This window comes from Curcuma longa, chromosome 4, assembly GCF_044706935.1.
Source record: "Curcuma longa cultivar G26 ecotype Majalengka, Jawa Barat chromosome 4, ITB_CL_G26_1.1, whole genome shotgun sequence".
Lineage (NCBI taxonomy): Eukaryota > Viridiplantae > Streptophyta > Magnoliopsida > Zingiberales > Zingiberaceae > Curcuma > Curcuma longa.
Genome location: NC_133864.1, coordinates 6,036,905 through 6,062,443, shown reverse-complemented (window position 1 = coordinate 6,062,443; position 25,539 = coordinate 6,036,905). Strand labels below are relative to the sequence as shown.

General features: G+C 35.0%; 2 protein-coding genes across 4 annotated transcripts; both read right to left on the bottom strand.

Annotated features, from left to right (window-relative positions):
* Nucleotides 1-574: 574 nt before the first annotated feature.
* On the bottom strand, nucleotides 575-5,119 carry LOC141828238 (glycolipid transfer protein 1-like). Of its 3 annotated transcripts, none has more exons than XM_074715626.1 (8): nucleotides 5,027-5,119; nucleotides 4,859-4,923; nucleotides 4,256-4,398; nucleotides 3,590-3,645; nucleotides 2,573-2,703; nucleotides 1,021-1,156; nucleotides 816-947; nucleotides 575-735 (listed from the first exon to the last, which is right to left on the bottom strand). In XM_074715626.1, exons 3-8 carry the CDS (start codon nucleotides 4,371-4,373, stop codon nucleotides 700-702), a joined length of 609 nt encoding a protein of 202 aa, XP_074571727.1. In that variant the 5' UTR covers nucleotides 4,374-4,398; nucleotides 4,859-4,923; nucleotides 5,027-5,119; the 3' UTR covers nucleotides 575-699. The 3 variants fall into 3 exon arrangements, with proteins under 3 accessions (XP_074571727.1, XP_074571725.1, XP_074571726.1); XM_074715624.1 differs by having other exon boundaries at nucleotides 4,256-4,395; XM_074715625.1 differs by lacking the exon at nucleotides 5,027-5,119 and having other exon boundaries at nucleotides 4,256-4,395; nucleotides 4,859-4,975.
* Nucleotides 5,120-5,508: 389 nt separating this feature from the next.
* LOC141827430 (vacuolar protein sorting-associated protein 35B-like) lies at nucleotides 5,509-23,671 on the bottom strand. Its single transcript, XM_074714673.1, has 22 exons — nucleotides 23,173-23,671; nucleotides 22,990-23,086; nucleotides 22,772-22,898; nucleotides 19,762-19,947; nucleotides 17,317-17,404; nucleotides 17,070-17,126; nucleotides 16,902-16,991; nucleotides 16,690-16,812; nucleotides 15,745-15,819; nucleotides 15,556-15,615; nucleotides 14,150-14,266; nucleotides 13,601-13,840; nucleotides 13,459-13,524; nucleotides 13,161-13,250; nucleotides 12,055-12,144; nucleotides 9,609-9,698; nucleotides 8,358-8,426; nucleotides 8,199-8,279; nucleotides 7,949-8,056; nucleotides 7,739-7,842; nucleotides 6,122-6,235; nucleotides 5,509-6,024 (listed from the first exon to the last, which is right to left on the bottom strand). Exons 1-22 carry the CDS (start codon nucleotides 23,260-23,262, stop codon nucleotides 5,817-5,819), a joined length of 2,370 nt encoding a protein of 789 aa, XP_074570774.1. The 5' UTR covers nucleotides 23,263-23,671; the 3' UTR covers nucleotides 5,509-5,816.
* Nucleotides 23,672-25,539: the final 1,868 nt, after the last annotated feature.

The window sequence follows — 25,539 nt, the reverse complement described above, 5'->3', positions numbered from 1 at the left end:
GTGCAAAAAATCATTTACATATAATGCCATAATAGGAATAGAGTTTAATGGTGCAAGAAGATTCATATAGTCGATCTCATTTAGTATTTAGTAGGATACAACTTAAATTGTTATTGTAAACTATATGTGGATCAAAACTTAACCCCTTCTACTCATAATCCTCTCAACATATGATCTTTCACCTCTTTTTTTCTTCCTCTTCCCTTTAATCAAGTTAACAAATTCGTTGGAATACACTTCTTCCCTTAGTTTCTTCTTCCTTCTTGTTTCCTTTACTCAAGTAAACAACACCATTGGATTGCGCTTCCATCTCCTCTCCTCGTCCCTCTCTCGGCGAGTAAACTAAGCCTACTAAAACCTTTCCTTTTTTTTCTATCCTCAGATAAATTTTTCCAAATATACAATTACTCTAACTACTTACAAACTATGTTTCCTATCAAAGAAATTACAGAGTTTACAATGAAAGATCATGAATTGGTGGTATTTTGAAGAGCAACACATCTCACTATTCACTGGCTGAAAAACAGGTATACTTCAGAAGATAAAACCAATTTTTACAGTACAAAAGTGATAAAATGGCAACAGATGCCACGTACAGTTTGACTGTCTCTTTCATTATTTTTGTAGTTGAGAAACTGAAACAAAATAGGTGACAAAAATAAGGTAATGCGAGAAACAGAGCAAACTTAGCTGTTGCAATCAGGAAGCCTTCATATTGTCGAAGCCGACACTGGCCTACATGAAGAGGAAAGCAGCAAGTTTTGTTAGTTTATGTAGATTAATTGGAGGATGATAACCAAGTTTAGGGTTCATACAAGGAAGGTGTGGTTCTCTGCAAGAAGAGGAGAAAATGTTTTACAAAATTGATCCATGTCAGCATTGAGGTTGTCAGATCCGCCGATGAGCTCTATGAACTTCTTTCTATCAGGAGCAAGTTTGATAGCAACCTGAAAGGAACTTTGTCGGTAAGTAATTGGAAGGGGAAAACATAAGAACAGAAACAGCAGTAACATGTATTACAGAGAAGCTAGAACTGGCAAGCCAGCCATGCCATTTCTTTAAGGTCTTTGTGTAGGAATCATCGCACGCTTGTGTCATTGTCCAGTTTGGATGATCCAGCAAGTTCCGAAATAGCTCCACCAGGAAGTCCATTGCTCTGAAAGAACATGTATCACAAATTTATTTGCTAGCTGAAATCAGGGGGGGAAAGTTTAGCTTGGCTTGTAAGAATGCAGGAAAGACACCAAGTATTCAGAACCCTTTCGAAGACTTAGTTGTATGAAATGCAAAATGAGTGTTTTTTGTTTGTAGAACCATTACAAACTTTCTTTGATTTATTGACAACAAATCTGAAAAAGGTTCAGATCGCCAAAGTTTCAGCCTTAAAAAGTGAACCATGATCCAAGAGCATGCAAATCCTTTTCTGGTTAATGCTTATGATGCCGTCGAGATAAATGTTTGCATCAAGATAAATCCATCTGTTCTAAGTTTCTAAGTTATAATACAAAACTAATAGTCAGGCTAGCTCTTCACGGCTTGAGAAACATCTCTATCTATAGGATACGAACTGTGTAGTGAACTATAGAAGGATTAACCAAGATCAAAGTTGAGTATCTTCATGTTCACGATTCCATGCATGGTTACTGAGTTTCTCAAACTACCCATCTTACAAAATTATTTGATTCTTTGAATTCTAATTTCAGGAGTCAAGTAAATTTGATACACAACCAGTCAACGTGATCAGTATAATGAAATACATTTCTTTGCATAACATTTTGGGCGACCACAATGCCCTTAGAGAGAGAGAGAGACAGAAACAGAGAGAGTTCCTGCCAACTTTGCATAGTCGAGCAGTACACTAGTTTATAGAAGAGCAAGAGAGAAAAAAAAAATAAAGCCTCAACCCTAAGCCTCCCCACCCTAGCAAGTACAGCACATCAGTAGTGGCACCCCACCTTGGGCGAGCTCACCTATACCTCAACACCAACTTCCACTTTGAAGGAACCAAATCCACCTCGATAGAGACAAACTCATCCCTAAGAAGCCACCACTACCCTGGCCAAAGTGCATCTCACCTTGTCCAAATTTAACAACCACTTAAGGTGCCTCAACAAACTACAGTCACCTCAGGCGATTTAGATAAGGCGCTCATTTGGCCTTGACCGAGTTCAACTTACAATGATCCAACTATGAGCCTAATTTATGTCCAAGCCTAATAATAAATTTAGCAAATTACTATTTAATATGTTGTGTCCCGACCATAGTAGGAGGGATCGAAGTGCTACATTAATTCAAGTTGCTTTAAAAAATGGTGGTGCATTATAAAGGTCCCAACTTCTGATTGGTCTACTAATGTATCAGAGAGAAGCTTACATGACATGCATTTCAGCCAAATATTTACTTTACTATTGGCCCAATCCACCGAGGTTACATGAACACATATCTCTTGAATTTGCATCATCATTTAAATCGAAACAAATATCCTATGCTTCAACATAGTAAACCAACGTCTAGGAAAATGCTATTTAAGAACTTTAATTTAGAGTTTATCACAATGAACAAAATAGCAGACCTTGTTAACCACAGAAGGCCGTTGGTACAGCTTGAAGAACTTTTTGCTGTTTTAGAATCTACTTCTACTTGCACCATACTGTAGAGATGTTCAAACTTGGATGGATCCGAGTTATATTTGGTTTCGAGCCTCTGCAAAAATAAATAGGTAAACACGTCTAAGTCATATTAAATTTTATTCAATGCTCTTACTAATTAATAGGTCTTTTTGAAACAAAAGTCGGCCCATTAAAAATTAATATAATACGGATTCAATGATATAGTTAAAAAATTTAAGGTCAACTTACTAATAAATTTATATAAAATACTTATAATAACCTAGATAAAAGTGGGCAAAAAAGAAATGAATAGGCATCGATTATTAATACAATCAGAAGGAACAAATGAATTTGCAAAAAATATCATTGACTGAAAACAAACTTAAATAAAGCCATTTTATCAGCATTCAATTTTTAAGGTTGAACAGGCAGGGTTTGACATCAATACATTGGTTAAGGAACCAATCTGCATGGATAAAATTAAAAGTGGAGTGCAATCTGATATTCCAAAAAATTGCTATCTTTGAAGTTTGAGGCAGTGTTTTCACTGGCAGATTTAATCAGTTGATCAATGATCGATTGTTTTAGTCAGGAATCACAGGAGAATCAAGTCTGAATGAAGCAATCTAAAGTTTTGGTTGAACTTGAAAAATTAAACACTTCAACCATAAAACTTTCCGTCGTATCAGGGGTATGTATTGGTTCCAATAAACCCCAAGTTGAAAGGGGCAAAATCTGCCATGAGAGGCCATCTACATGACAATGACTAAGGGTATGCCCACACAAACATGACAAAGTGGAAATATTTGATTTTAAAATTAACTATTATTTAGGAAAGCCTCAATATGGCTAGGTCCCTGATAGGGAAGAAGTGATAATAACTGAATTTTTTAAAAAAGAACACTATTTATGAGAAACTGGGAAACAAAGTTACAAAAAGCCTTACTATTCAATACAACTAATTAATAAGAAAGTCTCACCGTAATATTGCCCCCAATATCAGACTTCACAATAGCCAGAGCAGCTCCGAAATTATCTGGCAAGAAAAAATATCAAAATTAGAGGGGAAATATAACAAGATACTGCAAGAATGAATTTCTACAATTTAGTTATTATCCAAACATTTGTTTCTTAACAACGTTGTCAAGTGACAGAATTAAGAGTGTCTATATTGAAAAGTAACAGGGACAAGTTCACAATATCCAAGGATCACTATAGGTGAGCTATGGTCGATTCGTGTAGTGTGATATTTTATCAAACTAATAATCTTTATTATATTCAGGTGATTGAAAAGATTACAAATAAGTCAAAATTAACAACTCCCTATTACAATGGCGACAAGAAATAAATCTAACAGCATAGATAAAGAAATCATGCGCATATCAAAACAAGATATCAACTGCATTCCACATACACCACCGAGCTACCAAAAATTCAGCTGATGTCTTGCAAGGTATTATTGTGTACGCAAACTCATATGTGGCAACACATTGAGACATTAGGAATTAATGCAATGATGATTCAACTTAACATGATAATTAACAATAAACTAAGACCTCTTTTCTGAATCAAAACAATGTAGAATCCAAGAACTTCATTGCAATTTTTCGTTTTAGGGAGAAACAAGAACGAAGAGAACAAGGTACCCAGAACTGGCAGGATGAGCTTGCACACATCAAGGAAAGGCTTTGTTAGCATAACTCCATTCTCTGACTTGACGTGCTTCATTCCTTCCAGTGAGGGAGTGAACACAGTGCCCGCCATTTGTTTGCTTTAGTCCTTCGATCTACTAAAATCATACCAAATAGAAAAGCTTCACATCAAGTTGCACAATTGGTAACAACCAAAAAAAAAAACAAAAAGTGGATAAAACAAAGAAGCGATTCGTTCCCAATACCACAAACATCTTTTTATCATAACTCTAATAAAACCAAGGCAATTATTGGTATCCGGGCATTGCCCATAGAAACTATCATTCACATCCTTTAGAAGACAAATAAGAACCAATCCTACCTGACCCAAAGAAGAAGTAAAATCAATACTAGGTAACAAAACAAGAATCAGGCGATAAGAGAGCAATCCTAAGTATTCTATGTGATCCCGTACAGTTTCTCAAAATAAAAACAAAATTGCTTTTGTGGTTGTTTGGCTCCAGATCTATCAGACTAATCAAAGGCCCAATCTTTCTGCAAAATACCAACAAGACTAAGAAATCGAAGCGCAATAACCCGAACCGATCGTGCACCAACCTTTATGAGAAAGATATGATACGATGGACTCGTGCTTATCCTCCTCTCCTCCTCCTCCTCCGTGACTATCCGAACAAAGGAAGCGATTTAAAATAAGGCACTGGATTGAGAGATTCGAAATCCTTTTTATGAATTGAATAGAATCGACGTGAAAGGGGCAACTTGTACCGAAGAAAATCGTGGAAGGCATAAAATACGGTTACAGAATACGTGTACATGCGCGATCTTCCCAATCTCCGCGATTGCCGCCGCTGCCGTTATCCGTCGTCGCCAGCGCAAGCTCCGGCGAAGCCGGCGACGCAACCGCTCACTCGCCGCTTCCTCCATCCAGGGCCGGCCGGATCGACCCTCACTCGCCCCCGCCCGGATCCCACGCTCACCATCCCCACGCGGGAAGAAACAATGCTGCAGACGATCGAGCTGCATCGAGCTCAATTTTATATTAAAAATATATAATTAAAACAATTTTTTATATTATAAATAATTTATAATTACCGATATGAACTAGTTTATTAGTGTTTAAATTTATTCGTTTAATTCATTTTTTAAAAAAAAATCAAACGAACATAAATAAAATCTCATCAATTCTTATCAATGACAACAATTGGTGAAAAAATAATTTGCTAGAAATTTAATTTAAAATTGCACAATTAATATTTCATCAACATTATTCAAAGGACAATTATTACAACATTATTAACTTCTTCACCAATGATTATACTTGAAATGGATGCTCCCTAGTTCTTTCCTATGTTGGTTACAAGAACAAGCAATCTGTCAAAAAAGGTAAACACAAACGCAAAACCTTGCTGCTATCTGTTGTTGATTTTCAAAATCGATTTACCGCCATCGCGGTAAATATGAATTTCGGCGAATTATGTTCCTCCATCGAGTTGGTTTGATGATGAAAGTTTGATTTGGTTAGACGATGAGCGTTCAATGCATCTTTAAGCTGCATTCAAGTTTTGATGGGTTCATACTTTTCACCAGTAGCACCACCTTTCTGCTTCTGGAACTCGACGAATCGCAGTGTGCTAGCGAAGAAGGAATCGACTGAGGGATCTGAGGAGGTGTCACTTTGTGTCTCAGTTTTGATGAGTTCGATCAGACCTTGGAGTATAGAACTTGTAATTTGAGGATTTCCTTTCTCAAAGAAGTAAAGGTACCTGCAGAAAGAGGAGCAGAATGATTTAAAAAGGAAAGGTGGATGGATTTGCCTCTGATAAATGTCGAACTTTTATGTGCTTTGATCGATCACGTTACTTGTTCAATATTTCGATGAACAGCATCACCGGGCCACTGCTGCCCCTCGTCGCATTTGCCATTTGTTGTGCGGCATTTGCGATTCTCAAGGCCCGCTTTAAGCAAAGGAGAACCCTGAACAATAAGGTGCAAAAGGATCAAGAAATCATTCTACGATACTGACTTTGTTAAATAAGATGTGAAGAACTCAAGCAAAATGCGGAGAAACAGCCATGTATCAGTGAAACGTCTGTACTTAAGTCAGACTCTAGATTCTGTAATATCACCCAACAGCAACTTATCTAAATAGTATCCTCTAGTGCCAGAAAATATTAGTTCGAAATAACTATAAATAGAAATTTATTTTTCTAAAATTTTCTACTAATGATATCGACATTTTCTATAGCGAGACATTGAGAAGTCCAACAAAATCCTATCAGCTCTGGTCACTTAGAAAGGTTCTGATGGTACTCTAGACAAAGACTAATTGACGAGAGATGCGAAAAAAAAATTCAACCTATGTTTTAAGAAAATGGTCAATTGGTCCCACACAGAGCAATCATCAATAACAAAAAATCTCTTCGTAAAACAAAAAAAAAAGGCAAACAGCAGCTAAAATGTTTCTATCTTAAGTTACTGAGGAGAACTAAACTATTGCTAAGACACACCCTATTCGACTTTGACCTTATAAATATGGCATTAAACTATATACACAAAACTATCTATATGTTCAACCAAGGTTCAAAGTATCGTGCCGTGTCAGAATTTCAGTCCTCAGTTCATGATCAACTTAGACAAGCCTTAATTCTATAGATTCCTAACTGATAACAAAATTAACAAAGCATCTCACCAACTAATGATTATACCTTCGTAATACATAAATGAGTATATTCAATGCTGCTCCAAGGATATTTGGCATTAGGAGTGATTTCTTCACGTATCTATAAAGATATGTTGGTGTTCATTGGGAGTTGGACTTGGATTGCCTCATTTGAAACAGTAACAAATTTAAGGACAAGAGATAGATACATTTCGGTTTCTCCAACTTGATTGCCCCTTCTATTCACTATTATTTCAATGGCATAGCTCCTCTTACTCCCCTTTTCTTAGTGTTTCATCTCGTCCCCATGATCAATACATGGAATCAAAGGACAAACTATAGGAAAAGAATCTTACTGTCACAGCTCATTTCAACACTACTGGCGAACACAAGCCCTGTCTTTGCTGGTGCTACTAAAACCATGTTCACATGGGCAACACAGTGACAGTTACCCATGTTGACACAGTATCGCATCAGTTGATGGCTAATATGATACATTTTAGCATACTGATCAATACTTGAAACCATGGGTTCAACAATGAAAATGGAACTGTGCAAACTGAAACTAACGATTTGTGCATCACAGAAATCTATTGGACTAAGTACAACCAATGACCACGCTACACAAACTTACTAATGCAGGGGCTGATATTTTTATCCCAGTAGGAGTCATGGTGTGAATGGTCAACGACTTAAAATACGGCATTTGAAGTTGGTAAAGGAAAGACATTAGTCCCAAAAATTTTGGGTGTGAAGTACACAATCACTACTTTCTGGAATGGTGGAGCCAAAACCAGGTCAAAACAAATATTATTCACCTTTCACCATCTTTAACTCCATCCTGATCATCGACCCAAAATAAATGAGAACATGCATAAACTGCTCTACATTGATCAGGCTTCTTCAAAAGCTTCGCTGAATACTGCAGAGAAGAAACATGTGAGTCAGAGTGCCAACTTTAGTACATCACAAGTTAAAATAAAAGTGGGAAGCAACGGCTATTCATGCAGGAAAAAGTAAGATCCCACCCCTGTGGCCTTATGTGTAAGCGTATCTCGGTTTTCAACTCCAAATATATTCATCCGCTGAAGAGTTCCAGTAATTAAGTGAATGGCAGTGACTTGGGCTTTTGAGTCCTGCCAAAATAAAGATATTGAGGTACCCTTAAATTGAAATAAAAGCATTGAATATTAATTGAGCTTTGCTTGCCTAAGAATGACATAAATTCATTCAACTCAAAGACAAATGATTACATGGTTCTCAATGTAGTTTACTTACTGCAACCTCCTCTTCGTACAAAACAAATGCTTGAGTGAAGAATTCATAAGCAATAGGTTCCAGATCACAATCATTAGCGGCCTGAGTCAGTTAAACACTTAATGAGGAATGTTCGATCTCTGATGGAAACAATATTATCAGCACTAAACAATTACGTACTTCTGCACATTGTAGGTACAGCCTTAGAGCAAGCTCTGGTGAAGAAACAGATAACAAATCCTCAATAGTCTGAAATGAATTACAGAATTACAAGACAATGGACGATGCACGAACTGTTACAATCAAGGAAGATCATTTAAAATATTAGCTAATGATATTTGTAGATCTCTTTATTTGACATAATCAACCTTTGACAATAATATACTTATGCACACGTTTAACATGCCCTTTCTGAATGAATGCTTGCTTGAGATGTCTTTGTGATTCCTAGAGTGATTGGTTTGCCCTTAAGTTACCTCCTTATGACATCAGATAGAATTCCTTCGCTTTATGTCTAATAAAACAGTTCAAAATCACTTTCTAGTAGTAGAGATCTGAAGTACAAGTTGCCATTATCTTGGTCTTCCTGAAGAAAGATTTTCCTTATTGTGAATTAGATCTTGTATCACCTAGTAGTTAGGATGAGAATTTACTATCCTTCAATGGAACCTTCTCCATGCAAAAATAGATGGAAATAAAACTAAAGTGGAGCCACCAAGATTTAGGTTACTTCAAAATTTGGGTCTCCCAGAAGTGATTTAACCAAAGCCCGAAGACTTCCACTAATTTGTATTTTATTTGGAGGGAGGAAATGATGACTAAGGTAGTTCATGTGTTGGCTTTATTTTTCTCAACTCTAGAATGTGTTGAAGTTTGGCCTGGGTTTGTTTTTTTTTTAATGACAAAGATGGAAAAAGTCAATTTTAAGTTAAACAAATTCACTAAATGATATCAATTATCAGGTAAGTTGGTTATGGGCCCAAAACATTATTAACAACTATTGAATACCCTTAAGGTCACGGGTTCAAGTCACGGAAACAGCATCTTGCAAAATGCAAGGTAAGGTTGCGTACAATAGACCCAATGTGGTCCGATCCTTTTCCGGGATCCCATACTGAAAGGAGTTTCATGCACTAAGCTGTCCTTTTTATTGAATACCCTTAGGTTGAATCAATACATAAATCTGCAAAACAAGGTCAGATATAGTGCAGACTTCCTTTTTCAAGTCAAAGTAAAACCTAAAACAAAAAGGAAGAAGCAAGTTCAAAATGTATAAATAATAACTTGAAACCAACTAGAGATTCTCAGAGAAACATGTGGGCTTGGAAAGTTTTGATTTTACCATTTAGTACCCTTTATGAAACTAGCTCATTGTAATATAATGAATACTTGAATTAATTCTAGAAGGCCACAACAAAGAAAACAAATAACCTGATGTAGAATTTGGAAAATTTTCTTTGGCGTTGCAGAGACTTGTTCTCCAACAACCTCTCCATCTTGACCTTGTAACTGTCTAACCAACTGTAGAACAGACACAAACATTTAAGTCTTAACACATTAATAATATCATCCAAACTGCAACTCTTTTTTCTTGAGATGAAATCCAACTTAATCAACAAAATCAAGCTCTTTGTGAAGCCATATAGTAGTTACAAGGCAGTTAAACACATAAGGAGTACAAAACTCAAGTTACTTTTTAACATAGAATAGTGCATGTGAGTGTTTGAAAATAAGAACAAATTTCTGCAGCCAGTTTAAAATCACAAATGCCAGTTCATGCACATTTAAGAAGAGAGAAAGAAAGCACACAAGCTACCTCAAAAGGCGAGGCAACACTATAGTCAAAGAGAATGGATAGCAACATTTTCATGAAGAAAAATCTTATTCTCACCCAAGGATTAAAATTTTGAGCCGTATTGGAATTTCGGTTTATGGTCGGAATGATACAGTTTTGGTATCAAATCGTGTCGTGCACGGTTTCGGTACTTTTTAAATATAAAATATAGTATAAGATTAAGAATTATATTATATTATATTATAAGATTAAGAATAATTTGGTTCAAATTAATTAAAATACTAGTATATTTTATAAAATTAATTATATTATATTTATTTTTGTAATCTTTATGGAAAAAAATTCTTAGTCTAACAAGGAAAAGAAAAGATTCTTGTAATTAGGGGAAACAAAAATGAACTTAGGTAAATAAAAAATCAATAAATGAAAGAGGAAATGAAGAAAAAAATAAAATACAGAAAAAGGGAAAAGGAGAAAAAAATTAGTGAAAGAGAAAAATGGAAAAAATTAGTAGAAAAGGAAAAGAATTAGAGGGAAAGAAACTAAATATGAAACAGAAAAGTAATCAATTAGTAGGAAAGGAAAGCAAAAAAAAACAAAGTGAAAAGGAAAAGGAAAAGGAAAGAAGGGAAAGAAATTAGTAGAAAAGGAAAGAAATTAATATCAAATAACATAAAATAAAATAAAAGGAATGAGATTAAAAAAGAAAGGAGTAAGAGAAAAAAACAGATCAACCACGCGCTCTCCGGGAGCTGCAGTGGCCTCGCGGCCAGGCAAGACAGCCGCGAGGCCACCACCACCTCGCAGAGGCCACGCAACCAAGTGAGGCAGCCACAAGGCTATTGCGACCTCGCGGAGGCCCCGCGCTACACTGCTAGAGTTTTGGTAAGAAGAAACCTCGCTTCACTGTTCTGTAGTTGCCGGTAAAAATTTTCTCTTCTCCTCTTTTCCTCTTTGGCTTTGTGTCAAATCCAATGTTGTATCAATCGGTGGATGGAATGGCAAATTTCGTTCGTGCCAACCGGTACAGCATGAGACTTTAACACTTGTTCTCGCCTCAAGAAACTTAGTAGTTGGTATAAGTTGGCAAGTTACCAAATTCAGATTATTGGTTAACCTCTCTCAGACTGAAACAGAAGCAACCTAAAGCAATATTTCCAATTTCCCATAATACTCCTTTTAGGCAATGGCAATAAGCTGTTGTTCCACTAAGATGGTAAAATAATTACCAAGAAATTATATTTAGTGATGCAAGCATGCCAATACCTTTTACACATGACACAATTTGTAGCTGAGATTCAACTTAAAGTTGATCCAATATCCACATATACAACGTATGTTTCTTGCATGGTACCTTAGCACCTAGGTTGACATAGTTGATCGGTCAGATGCACAACAATCCTTGTTTAAATCCTTCCTCAACTGTAACATAGCAAGAGCCAAACCTTTTAAGAGTAATATAAGTAGCATGCCAAGGAAGGCATCCAAGAAAATGATAGATAATCCCTCTAACACTTCATAATTCCTATAAGTTGTGTGTAGTCCAAAACAGATACTCCTGTTCTGTCCAAGCTCCTAAATTTACCTCTCGGTATGTCCATCAACCACATGAACACAAACTTACACAGATACATTGAGGAAAAGGTATTTTAAAGATGAAGTTCCTTGATCATAATTCAACAACTTAACAACATAAGGTGTTCATGCTAATCAAGTTGTGGTAATATTCTTGTAATGGCAGTCTTAGGACACTGAATTTTGGAGGAATACCATGTAAAAACAAAAACCATATAGAGTTCATTCCGAAGGCAATTATTATTCTATTTTTATGTTTGGAACAATACAAGTTGTCCATCTTTATGAAAATTCTGTACTGACCATAACATCACCACCATTAAGTTTAAAGAGTACTTGATGCGGTGATAGCCATTTATATCAAGTCACCATGAAAAAGACATAATCTTGAAGTATATAAGAACCAATTATGTAGCTTATATCTACAAAAATGGAAATGGTGTTTAGAAAAAAAAAGGTTTCCTGGAACTCATGGATTTGCAGAGGCATACAAGATTTAATACTAACCTTAAGGGCAGAGAAGATCAGGGAAGGTACAGTAAAAGGTAGGCGTTTAGGACCTCCAAGAACAATGTACTTCCTTACAGTATATATGATCTGAAAAGAATTGTATAGTTGCAATTAGACTAGTTGGAAAAACATAATTCTATAGGAAAACAACAAGGCATGAGAAAATTCATCAAAACAGAATAACAAAAGCCAATATAGCATACAACCAACCCAACAAATTCTGCTATCCAAAATTTTTATTAGAAAGCCAAATGCTCTTGAACATAGCTTATCAATGTATACAAGTCAAACAAATAGTAGTATCTAAGAAGGTTAGCAAATAAGATGCCAAGCAAGTCAAACGAATAGTAGTATCTAAGAAGGTTGGCAAATAAGATGCCAAGCAAATGGATTCTCAAAATTTTCACGCCACATGAAGCTTCATGAAGTTGCTAACGTAAAATACAGTTTTAGCTGAAAAAGGATGGTCAAAGGACCAGGAATAGCATCACTATATTATTCATGGAACTTTTGTCTTTTAGTAAGATAATGAAAAGCAAACTTGGACAACAAAATAAATTTATATCTGGATGTGAGTTTAGGATTATCAGAAGTCAATTCCTTTTTCTTCTCTCATCTCCTTTTGCTCTTATGTGAAATATGCACTATGAGATCCATCTTATAAGTCCAATGTCTATGGGTCATATTCAATTAGATAAGGAACAGTAAGCCATCTTATTGCTGTACACTGAATCTGCAGGCTTTAGTAAATTCTATCCAACTTTAAAATTTTAATGGACCATTCTTATTAACAAACATAAATATCTAAATGACACTGAGTATACTTCATATGACGTGTATCTAAGTTTTGGACAATTTGCATATATGTATATCCTATTTAGATTTATTATTGCTCCTAGTCCTAGGACCTTTTATTTCTCTAGATCTAGAATACTGTCTCGGCCTCTAAAACATTTATCCCCTTTCACACAAGGAAAGAAAGGATGATACAGAATCCTCAGAAAGAAAAATGGAAGAAACAAAAACTGTAGTAGTTCAAACGACCAAGAGGTTGTCAATAAACAGAATACACGTGTCAGAATGCATAACTTCACTAGATCTACCTTCAACATTTCCTCCGGGTCATCATTATGCAACATGTGAATAAGGCGTGCAACAGAATTTTGCTCCTCCTTGAAATCCTCTTCGTCAACCTACATCCAAAGGAAAGACAAATCACAAAAGAAATCAGGTTGTTAGCAGTATAACTAATATAATAGCTACATCGCAGGGAGAGACAAATTTGTCTCAAGCAACCATGCTTGCACTCTTGACCGGCCAAGACTCTTATTAAAAAAAAAAAAACAAATGCACTTTATACAGAAACTTTATCTAACTGGAAAAGAGTAATCCAATGCACACCTCGTCATCTATAGTTTCATCAACATCTTTCATAAGCCCTTTTATCAGTTCAAATAAAGCTTCAACCTACAAATACCAACAGATTTTGCAGTTTAAACAAAATCATTCAAATTTAGAATTTAAAACTCAGAAAAAGTCCTACTTTATCTGCAGTTGATATGCAGGTGGTATTCTTCATGATGCTTTGTATGATAACTACAGCCATGACTTTTTTGGTTCCATTATCTAAGTGATCCATGACCCGGGGATAGTTAGGAAGCTTCAAGGCTGTAACAATATCATTGTACTTTTCCAGTGGAGCACTCAAAAGTGCAACAATTTGCTTAGTTGCTTTGCTATCCTCGAGCTTAGCTTTTCCTGGAAATTTCTTGACACAAGCCCCCTGTAGAAATAGGAAAAACCTATTATGTGATCTATAATAGAAGAATGTTAATTACATTATTCAAAAGCTTTGTGATCCTATATCTTTTATTATGTTCTATATGCCAAAAGAAATTTACAGTAGTTAATTTTTATTTGGGAAATGGGAACTACTATATTTAGTATATTTTAATAGAATAAGATATAGTTTACTTCACAAATGCAAGAATAAGAAGAAAGACAACATGTATATCCTGCTAATCAACAATAAAGCTTTATTTTGCCAAAAACATGGACATCAGATCTTGTAGTTAGAATCAATAGTTCATACCAATACTTGATCAACATAGTCAAGCCGATCAGGATGCACACGGAGAGTAAATGTGAGAAGGGATACATATAGAGTAATTGCTCCAACAATAGGCATGTCAGCCTGTGCTTCTATTACCTATAAAATTATATTAGCTCAGAATATTTTGTATACAGATAGATCAGAACAAAATTAGGTTCGCATAATTTGACTTATCAAGTCAAAGTAAAAAGAACCAAAATAAAGTACACAAATAAGGCAGAAGAGATGACACAATAGTAAAACCACAGTAAAAAGAGCATACAATCTTCTCCCCTGGAGCAGGAGAATGAAATCAAGAGTCGAACATTTTTTTCTAATCGAACGAAAAAATTAGCAAAAGTTTTCATTTATAATTACGAATTCTTCTAAATTTTATACAGTGCATGCATATGGTAGGTAACCAACTTGACTGAGCACTACAATCCACTGTAGGTAGAGAAAACCACTCAAACTGCACTTTTTATTAACTAGGATCTTTAAATCAAGTACAAAGGAATCAGACATCATTTTGAAAATAACAATCTTGATGAATATGATACCAAACAATTACAGTCCACAGGAATCAATCAGCTGCAACAATGTACTGAACTTGAAGAATATACTTCAAGTTCCTACATAACCATAGTGGTTTTACAATATTAAGATATTCATCCATAATTTTGATAATTAGGTGGATAAATTGAGAGCTTGAAATCTGAATGACAAAATTGAAATCTGATTCATGAATATGATTTATGTAGAAAATTGGAGGTAGAAACAAATATGCTCTTTAGGCTGTAGGCATGACATAGGATAGAGCAGGGCAGAGAGGCGATTTAGATACCCATTCCTACAACACTTTTTGTGCCCCTAGGCCAGCTTCTTGTGCAAGGCAGGGCGGGGTGGAACAAAAATGAGGCAGAGTTAAAGCAATTCAACTATAATATTTTAATATATTCTATGCAAAGTAGATAGGGTGAAGCAAGCCGAGAAGGTTGGTGTATAAAACCCTCATCCCATGCTTTCCCATCTAATTAATGGGGTAGGACAGGGCAGCTGCGATCAGAATGTGTTAATGCCTGTCTCCATGTGGGTCAAGTTGTCATCCCTACTGATCAGAACAAATAAATTCTTTTTTAAATAGAAATTATGTGAAGTTTTTAGGAGGCCATAACTACAAATAAATCACCAATGAACTTGACAGAGCATCTTACATCAATAGGTAAAAATATAGAAGGATAAAACATATATTTTTTGAAATTAGTGCATATTCACATCCCATATGAATTTTGTTTGTCTCCTCCTGTTTGATAGAGAAGATAAATCCAGACAACAGAAGAATTTAACAACTCACATGACTTATAGAAATTCTCTATAGAGATCATATGATGTGTATCATGAACTACCTTTCCAATTGCATTGCTCAGCTTGCCAAAAGCTTCTACTTGCAAGAACTCTGGTAATACCTGCAGCATTTATGTATGAGAAAATCGTTGTCTTTTTTTTTTAGGGGGGGGGGGGGGGGGGGGGGGGGGGGGGGGGGGGGGGGGGGGGGGGGGGGGGGGGAATCAGTGAGATCAAGTTAAGAAACTTACTTCTGTGCTGGATGTAGCATAGTTTGATAGCCTATCCATAAGTTGAGATAGAACAGTTTTGATGTCAACAGATGGCTGCATAAAAAAATTGAGAAAGAAACTTAGGCATAAAAAATCACAATAATGAGCTACTACAACATAAATTTGACAGCCAAAAAAAATTACAGAAAACTTCTATGACCTTTCCCATGCCGATCCCCCCGTTAGTACAAACAAAGGAGGTAGGAAAGACCTTAGCCAACTTTTAGCATGCAACTTATTCAGGATAATAAATTATGCTTAAATTGGGTTGGATGAAAAGAGGATACTGAGGAATAACTTATGTTTTTATTCTGACATTAGTAGGCTACTAGGAAAGACACTGATATTGTTCTTACTATATGACTTAACTCCTGTAGTCAAGCATCATCAGAGTGATCTTCTCTACAGATATCTTAACTTGACTAGTAGTGGAATAGACTCCACTCACTTCTCTCCAAATACAATAAGGTCTTATAATAGGGGGAAAAACTGACAACTCAACTAGAGTTTTTGACTGGTCAACTGAGTTTCACCATTAGCACAAGTTAATATAATTTTATAATGCACAATAAGGGTATGCCTCATCCCTATCACATGTTCACTAAGACAAAAGCAAAAAAAAAAGAGTGATGCAAAGCATGACCTCCTCCGGGAATTACTCCATTACTGCAGACAACTTCGTTCCTTGAAACAAGTAGTCAGCAACTGCTCACGAATCGCAGACTAGATTGCACCGTTCAAAGATAAAAATAAACAATCATAATAGCATAAGCTCTTGCTCATTTAGAGGGAATTTGTTATCCTATGTAAAGTCTAGATGTATGCTAGTTGTGGCATGCCAAAATTATAGATAATCAACCAAAAACCATAAGTAAATACTAAAATATGTACTTTATAATTCTTAGAAACAACTACTTCAGCTACCTGAAGCTGGGGAAATGCACTTAATAATGTTTCAAGTGTCTGCAAGTGATATTCATCTGGAAAGACTTGGATTATACAATCCATCAGATAATGTTGAGCTACATCATCCTTACAATTAACAACCTGTTAGCCAATACCCTTAAAAAACGTGAGATACTAGGATGTACACACCCTACAGAAGTAGCAATCGCTAACAAGTGAAAATAAATGACCTGCTCCAGTACTCTAGGAAGAACAGTTTCCTTGTACACATCAAGATCAACACCCTCAATCTGGCTGAGAACATGAAGATTTTTGCCAACCTATAAAAAAGAAAAGAAAATATGAAGATTTCATACTATCTTGATGAGAAAAAACGAATTCCAGGGTGCTGATATTACAAGATCACGAAGTTGACTCCTTTCTTTTTCTCGTTTATCCTTTTCCCTGGTCAGCCCCTGCAGACCAGAAAGCCCAAATTCTAGTCTCAGCACCAAATCACCTAACAGTTTGAGAATCACTATAATACCAGCATGAATTACTAATGCCACAGTCTACAGCATGTCAAACTTGTGGCATGCATGTGTTCAGGTATCATACATATACATAAACAACAGCATGCCATATATGACATCTATTTCAACCAACCTGATGTTGCATTCGAACCCAGAGTTTGTTCATCTCAGTGAAGTTTTGAAGCACAAATTCAATAGCATCATTAACCGTCTCAACATCCCTAAACAGTAGAAATGTTAGATAATCAAAATTGAGTGAAAATGCAGTCAACTAAGCATCAATTAAGAAAGCCAGTGATTCCCTTTCAACAAGTGCAATGTCTACATCATAAAAGAGATGTACATAAGTTTCTTGTGAAAAATGAAGTTCTAGGTTCAAAAATGTTCAACAGTTCCAGCAACAAGGGGTTTTCCAAGTTAATAATTAGTTTATCACAGAATTATAGAAGTTACAACTCCATTGGATATATATCATTAATATCATAAGTAAACAAAATATTTTCTACTGGCAACAAAATTACAGATATAATCAGAAACTAGTTACTTACTAGATTTCAAGTCCAAAAACTAGAAGCAAACAATATAAGAAATACCCTTAGCGTAAGGCATTAATGTCACATACAAGATAAGATCTTTCAGAGAGTGAGAGACTAGTAATGGTGGCAAACTCTGATAAGTCTACAAAAATATTCAAGCATTTTATACGAGAAAACATCATATATATTTTTTATATCATCACCAACAAAGTGTGTTAGTCAATCAAAATAGGTTTTCAATCACACGTTAAAAAATGTTAATGAATAAGTAAATACATAATAATATCAAAACAAATCATATTTCACATTGCAACGACGAAAAGACATGATAATCATATAAACATATAACATAATGAATGAGGAATTTACAGGGGTCAGGTAATTACAATTTCACCCAAGTGAACCGATTAGATAAAATAAGCTATTTTTTTCAATAGACCACTTTGGACTGCATGCCTGGACCACCTAGACTGCTAACTAGACCACCTAAGGGTACCACTTTCTAGAACACCCACGTAAAGGGATACGTTTAGTCACTACGCAAAGTTGTTCCCTTCTATTTCCACCTAGGTGGCTGCTTAGACTACTTTTTAAAATCATCTTACAAAGAGATTCAAAAAGGGCAAAACTTCATGTTTTGCAAATTGTAGTAAGCAATAACCAAAAGTTATTAATTTGAACATCAAAACGATAAGAACTTAGAGAGCAAAATTGTTAAAATTGATTGATTAACCACTTATCCCAAAAGCTTGAGTTTTCCGGTAAGTGATTAGCTAGAGTTTTGGGGATAAACAGTTAGCCAATCAACTTTAACATGGTATCAGAACTATTAGGAGAGGAACTTATTTATTTATTTATATATTTAAATCTTTAATATTTTTTTCATATGTGGGTTGGTAAAGTTCACTTGATTGGCTCAAGCCCTAAGACAGGAATTGATTAGAATTTTTTAATGCGGGCAAGCCTTTTAGATTTTTCTTTTTTGGACACGAGATAGATTTGAACCCAAGACCTCGTTCTATGACTGATTAGCCAATGAACTTTAATAAAAACTATAAACAGCCCTACCACTGGAGATCTTTATGCAAACTCTAACTGATAGCCACTGGGTGAATTCATTTTGAAGTTTTTGAGTAACCAGAAACCAGATTGTGTCAACATCTTATCTTTAAAATAATGTTTCACTTTTTACAAAGGATAATTTCATTAGGATTAAGCAATCAGTACTACCATATCTTTGTGGTCTTAATTTTAATAATGTCGCTAACATAATTTTTGGGGTATTCTTAAGAATATGTTTCTAACAAGCATAGACGCATCAGCACTATCATATCTAGAGATTTGGGGATGTAGAAAATCACTATTTTAATAAGCAGTCCCCTTTATGCTTATGGCATAAGATGTAGAAAATCACTATTTTAATAAGCAGCCCCCTTTATGCTTTTGGCATATGGGACCTTATTGTATATGCAGTTTGGCTCATTAGATGATCAGGTATGTTTAACAAGGCGACATAGTACTAGTAGTGGAAGCATAAGGATCATACGAGCTAAATCAATCTTCTAGCTGGTTAAATTCCAAGTCAATATTGTTTGACAAACCAGTTTTAATTACATCAACAATGAAGAAGCATATGTTACATATCTCATGACAAAAGAAGAGAGAAGAGATGATTAAATAAATAGTCAGAATTATACCACTACATTAAAATCCCTTACGTAAACTTTCACAATCCAAACAAATGTATACTGCTTTTGAAAATTTAGGCAAAGGAGACTATGTTTATAAATTTAAAAAAAAAAAAGAGAGAGAACATTTTAATGAAAAAATAGCAGAATATAAATAAATAAGCAATATTAACCCACATCTTCAGACAGTTTATTTTATTTGAACCAGTCTAGTTATTTTGCATCAAGACTATTTTAGGCAGATTATGGATATAAAGGTACCATTGATAAATGTAATCCACATGTAACCAAACAAACAAAAATATCATCACTGCGTCAGACACATAATTTCTAATTCATTGGGCATATTCTTACCCTTCATACTCTGACCCAATACCAGGCAACTTATCCCTGCTAACTTGACAAAGATAACTTCTCAAGAAAAGTCCACGAACAGGATGCTGGATACCAAGGCACATTTCTACCAGATCCTTAAGTACATCCTTGGCAGGAGCCTCTTTTGATTTGATATAGACAGATCCTACTGTGCATAGGAGATACCTGATCAATTGACAATCTGGACTTCATATATGAGAATTAGATAATATATGCAAACTATTATTTCTATGACTAAATAGCAAAAAATTAGATGTAAAAACACTGAGCTTTAGATGAAAAAAAAATGACAGTAAATAATGTGTCAACTGATGGAGAAAAATATGCTCTATAATTAATCAATTCCAACGTTCAAACGTACATGTAACACAGTGTCAATATGAATAAGATGTTCCACACTCAGGCTTACATTTGATCCAACATTTGTTGATGTCAAAATTTTCTCAAATTTTGATCATGTCACAAGTCAAAGATAAATCATCCTAAAATTAGGTCGACAACAGGTATATACTAACTCCTAATTGCATTGTGATTTGTTCATTATACATTCACGACTTATTTCCATTCATCCAAGTGCCTTTAATTTTTGAAATTGGTTTTGAATCTTTGAAATTTATTATTGACTCAACAAAAGACAAAATATTCAAAATTAATTTTTGAGTTTTGTTTATAGATTTTTTTAGTCTTGATATTCTCTGAGCAATTTAAATTATTTTTTAATTTTATTAAAATTCAAATTAATTTTTAATTTTATTAAAATTCAAATTAATTTTTAATTTTATTAAAATTCAAATTAATTTCTCAACTCATCAAAATGTTTGATATTAATTTTTAAAATTTGTCATAGATGCAGAATCAATTAAAACAAAATTAAAATCAAAAGGATTCAAACCCCATTTTAAAATTGGGCACAAATTGAGAAGCTTAATTTCAAAATCCACTCATTTACTGGTTCAGAGTCAAATCCACAACAAGGCCGCCTCCAATAAGACAGGTTATTTCTACCTCTCAATTTCCAATAAAATATGAAGGCTTTGCACCCTTTAATTTTTTTAGTATTTGAATTGATTTTGAATCTACAACAAGTTTCGAAAGTTAAGTTCAAACATTTCGAATGAATTGATAAATGAACTCAATTTTTAAAAAAAAAATAATTTAAATTACTCAAAGAATGTCAAGATTTGATTTTGAAAATAATTTTAAAAATCTATTTCAAACCTCGAAAAACAATAAACAAAATTCAAAATTAATTTTGAACTATTCTCAAATAATTTGAGACTTTCATTGATTCAATAATAAATTTCAATTTTAGTTCCAAATTCAAAACTGATTTCAAAAATTAAAGTTGCATGGATGAATTGAAACAAGAATGTATAATGAATGAATCACAACCTGATTAGGAGAAGGATTAGCGTTATATCTGTCGTAAATCTAATTTTTGGTCAATTTACCCTCAACTTATGATATTATCAAAAGTTAAGAAAATTTGGACGTCGACAATGCTGAGCAGTAAAGGACTTTCTCAAACACAAACAATACTAAATAATAACAACAACAATAAGCCATATGTTCCAACTATTTGGAACTTGCTATGTGAATCTCCCCACCAAGTTAAGGTCATACAATTTGTAACACCTAAATCACATTTCAGCATGGCTTATAAACATGGTAAGCAACTTTATACATCTAGATTGTTAAGATGGCCTTGCCAATTTTACATACTAATTTTATTTTGACTTGAGAAGTAGACTGCAGCACTCTGTGAAAATCCTGGAATTCCTACATTCTTGGTGATGCAGAATTATCCATAGGCATCAATTTACCATTTTCAAAGCACAAGTCCATTTGGACAACATATTATGCCTTAAATTGTCAATCATCCCTGAACCTCAATTCAAATACCATGGGATACTAGGAAATCAAACATACATGTCAATAGCTAAAATGATAGCCCATATCAAGATATATAGCTACATCCTGCAAGTTGTCCCCTTTCTTGCTTGCTTAGATTGGAAATTTTGATCCACGGAAGTTTGATTGTAGTAACTCTTAACCTAACCATTAATCTTACATTAAAAAAAACTATCGATGTGTCTCTCGCATGAAACGCTATAAGTATGCAATCATAGTCCATCTAATCTAATGATTTCTGTTCAATCTGACAGCATTATGATATAGTAAAATAGTAAACTTTAGGCACATTGCCTCTCTGCAAGATTGGGTTTTAATTAAGGCTCCATAATGAACGCTAACACCTCATTGATAAAAAAAACCAAGTATGAAGACATGCTTGAGTGTGCTATAACAAAGACACAGTAAGATTTAATAATTGCATGCTACAACAGCATAACAATATAAAAAATATCACAATGTTCCATATTTAGCAAACTAATGAAACTGGTTACAAGTGTGTATGTATATCACTCAGGTTATTTGCTCGCTAAAGAATGTATGACAAGAAAATGCTGAATTGCAAACAAGAGTACAATGTCCACATTTACAATAAACATAATAGGAAAGAAAAAAAGGTAGCATGACATGAGTATGTTTAAAAAAGTCTACCTCGGCTTCATGTGAAAATGGAAATTGAGTTTCTTCCCCATGTTACTAGATTTTTGTAATTCTACTTATTTAAAAAGACCATAGATAAATCAGTCATACAAAAGTTTTCTGCAAATTATTTGAAGGCTTTGATGATATGCCAAAAGGGAAATGGTGGGGGTCATTGAAACTAATAAAGAAGTTTACTTCCACTAATAAGAACTAAAAATTACACTAGACAATAATATTGAACAGATACATTTGCATAAAAGGTACTTCCATGTATGGTTTACTAAATGCTATCATAAGCTCAAATTATCTGAAAATAAGGAGAGCCAAAAGAAGGGAAAAATTCCAACTCGCTAAATTGAGTATATAGTTAGAGTAAACTAAAGCAAAGCAAGATCATTTAAAAACAAAAAAGGAGCAGCAGGGTTTGAATAGTTACAGCCTGGGTAAGATGTTGCCCGCGTGCTGAACGAGCTCGTAAAGCTCCATAACCGAGATAGTGCCTCGGGCAGTCTCCTCTCTGAAGAACATCTCCACCTTCCTCAATTCATCAAACGTCCTCATATCTTCTCAATCCCAAAACATAAACCCATCAAAATTAAATTTTGACACGATTCATTATCCAAAAGAATCAACATAAATTGGAAACAGACATACAGAGTTCATAGTATTTGTGCGGAGAGAGAAGAGAGGTCCGTAGCTCCGAGAGCATCTGAACCGAGTACCTGAGCACGTCCTTCAAATCATTGGAATCCTAAAAGACAGCGGGGGATACGGATCAGACGAGAACGAGAACAATTAGGGTTCCAAATCAGTAACTGGGGGTGGGATAGACCGAACCAGGGCGCGATGCATGTAAAAGGCGTTGTGCTGGACGCCGGCGATGCCCTCGGCCAGCCACTTCTCTTCGTCCTCCGTGTCCGGCAGCATCTCGATCTGCGGGCGGCGATCTCCTCTGCTACAAATGCAAGCGGTTGTTCGATTTGATCCTCTTCTCCTTCGCTTTCCGCTGCGTCTTCCTCTTCAGTCTTCGCGCTCCGGTTGTAACTAACGTTCTCCGGTGCTTTGGTTTCCGGATTTGACGACGTGACCGAGCTTGTGTCGCTGTTTCCTGGGAGGGCAAGCTTGCCCAACGAACCGTGGACCCCGCAGTTCACCAGTTGAAAGGTTGAACCGGTCGAATAAGAAGGTGGACCGGTGAGGTCACCAGTGACTCCAAATTATTGTTTTGGAATTTACATTTCAAATTGAATTCATTTTATACTGTTTTCAAAATAATTTTTTCTTATTTCTAGAAAGATCAAAATAAATTTTATTGTATAATGATGTAAAAAAACTGGTTACAAATGATTTACTTTTTATTTAAATTTTCATTTTTTAGAAAATAAAAACAAAATTAGAAATAAAAATATCAAATATGTTCAAATTTATTCATTTTCTTATTAAATTTATTTATTAAAAACTTATTGAAAGGCATTATTGACATTATAATTTAATTAAAATATTGATTAATTAATGAAAATTATATTATTTTCTCATTGTTAAGTGTAATTAAAGATTATAAAAAATTATAATATGTTATGATTAAATTTTACACAAGTTATTAAATAAATATTTATATATTATTCAAGGAGTTTATTAATGAATATTAACCTACCCGATTCGCTAATGTACTATTGATCAAACATAAATAATTTTTTATTAAATCTAATATTAAACTCCTCAACAATATAGTCGTCAATTTAGATTAGACTCGTTTAATTGATCTGCCTTGCCAAGCAATTTAAGTCGATTGAGTTGAAATTTTATCAATCCGTTTTAAAATGGATTCAAATGAATTGACCCGCCTAGGCCCGCGACCCACGTGGGTTGGCCCGCGGTGGGGTTGGACTGACCCGCTAATTGAGAAAACTTTTTTTTCTTTAAATTTTAAAATTTAAGTAAAAAATTTACTGAATTAATGGGTTTGATCCGTCTAAATCGTAATTTAAGTTTAAAATTTTTAACTAGACCAATTTAAACTCTAATTCAAATTTAATATTTTTAATATTTTTTTATTTTTTGACCGGCCTATGAGTTGGCCCACCTAACTCGCAACCCGCTTTGGATTGAATTGGATTGGAAATTTTTCAATCCGTCAAGTTAGTGGATCGGCCCGTCCCGTCCTGTCATATGATGAGTTTTTAATGGATTGACCCGCCCCGTTATGAATTGACCTGTTTGACAGCTCTAGTCAACAATCGTCTAATTCAAGATACAGCAAGTTGAGATTTTCTTGATGATCGATGAGGAGAACAATATGTAAGAAACATTAGAGTTGGAAAAGGAAGATGAAGATGTGATTGAGGAAGTGAGGGTAGGATCATAGAGAAATTGCTTTAGAGAGCAGGAAGAAGCTGCTCTTCTCCATATAGAAGAGAAGGAAGAAGAAGAGGAGGAATCCAAAAGACATTTAGTAGAGGAGCAACTGGGTATTGCAATGGCGAAGCCAGAGAAGACTTAGTCGATACAATTGAGAAATGCAAGAGAACCGAGGAAGAGGAGAGACGGCTTGAGGATCTAGTAGGAAGAGGAAAGAGGAGAGAAAGGTCGAGACCAAGCAGATTGTTGTTGAGGAGATTAGAACAGATAAAGTGAATAAGGCTGAGGAATGAAGAACTTGACGGGGAAGGTTAGGAATACGACCGAGGAAGAGAGGAGGGAATATGAAAGGCAGAATTTGAAGCCTCTTCCTTTGCTGAAGCAGAAGTGATGCCCATGCATGACATCTCATCCAATTGGAGAATATAAGAAGGTGCTATCTGTTCAGCAAGAAACATCGCAGTGACACCAAGAATTGTAATAGATTGTTTGTTCTACGTTGTTAGATTTTAGATTCTTCTACCAACATTAAACTTAGCAACTCTTGTTACTTGTTTATCGTCTTACTGTGAAGAAATAGCTGTCACAATATCGAAAATATTTTCTTATAATGAAATGTTATCCTGAAATCATGAAAGCAGACAAGAAAACATACCCTTCATTGGAGTTGGTAGTATACCCGGCGACTTGCCAACCTTCAGAAGCATGGGTAGTTTTGGAGGCTCATCGGGACTAGGCAGTCGTGGAGCGGTGGCTTAGGCAGTGGCGGTGGAGGCATCCTACCATGAGTTGGGGCAGTACATGTTCAGGTCTGGTAGTCCAGCTTTGTGATAGCATAGCCTGAGG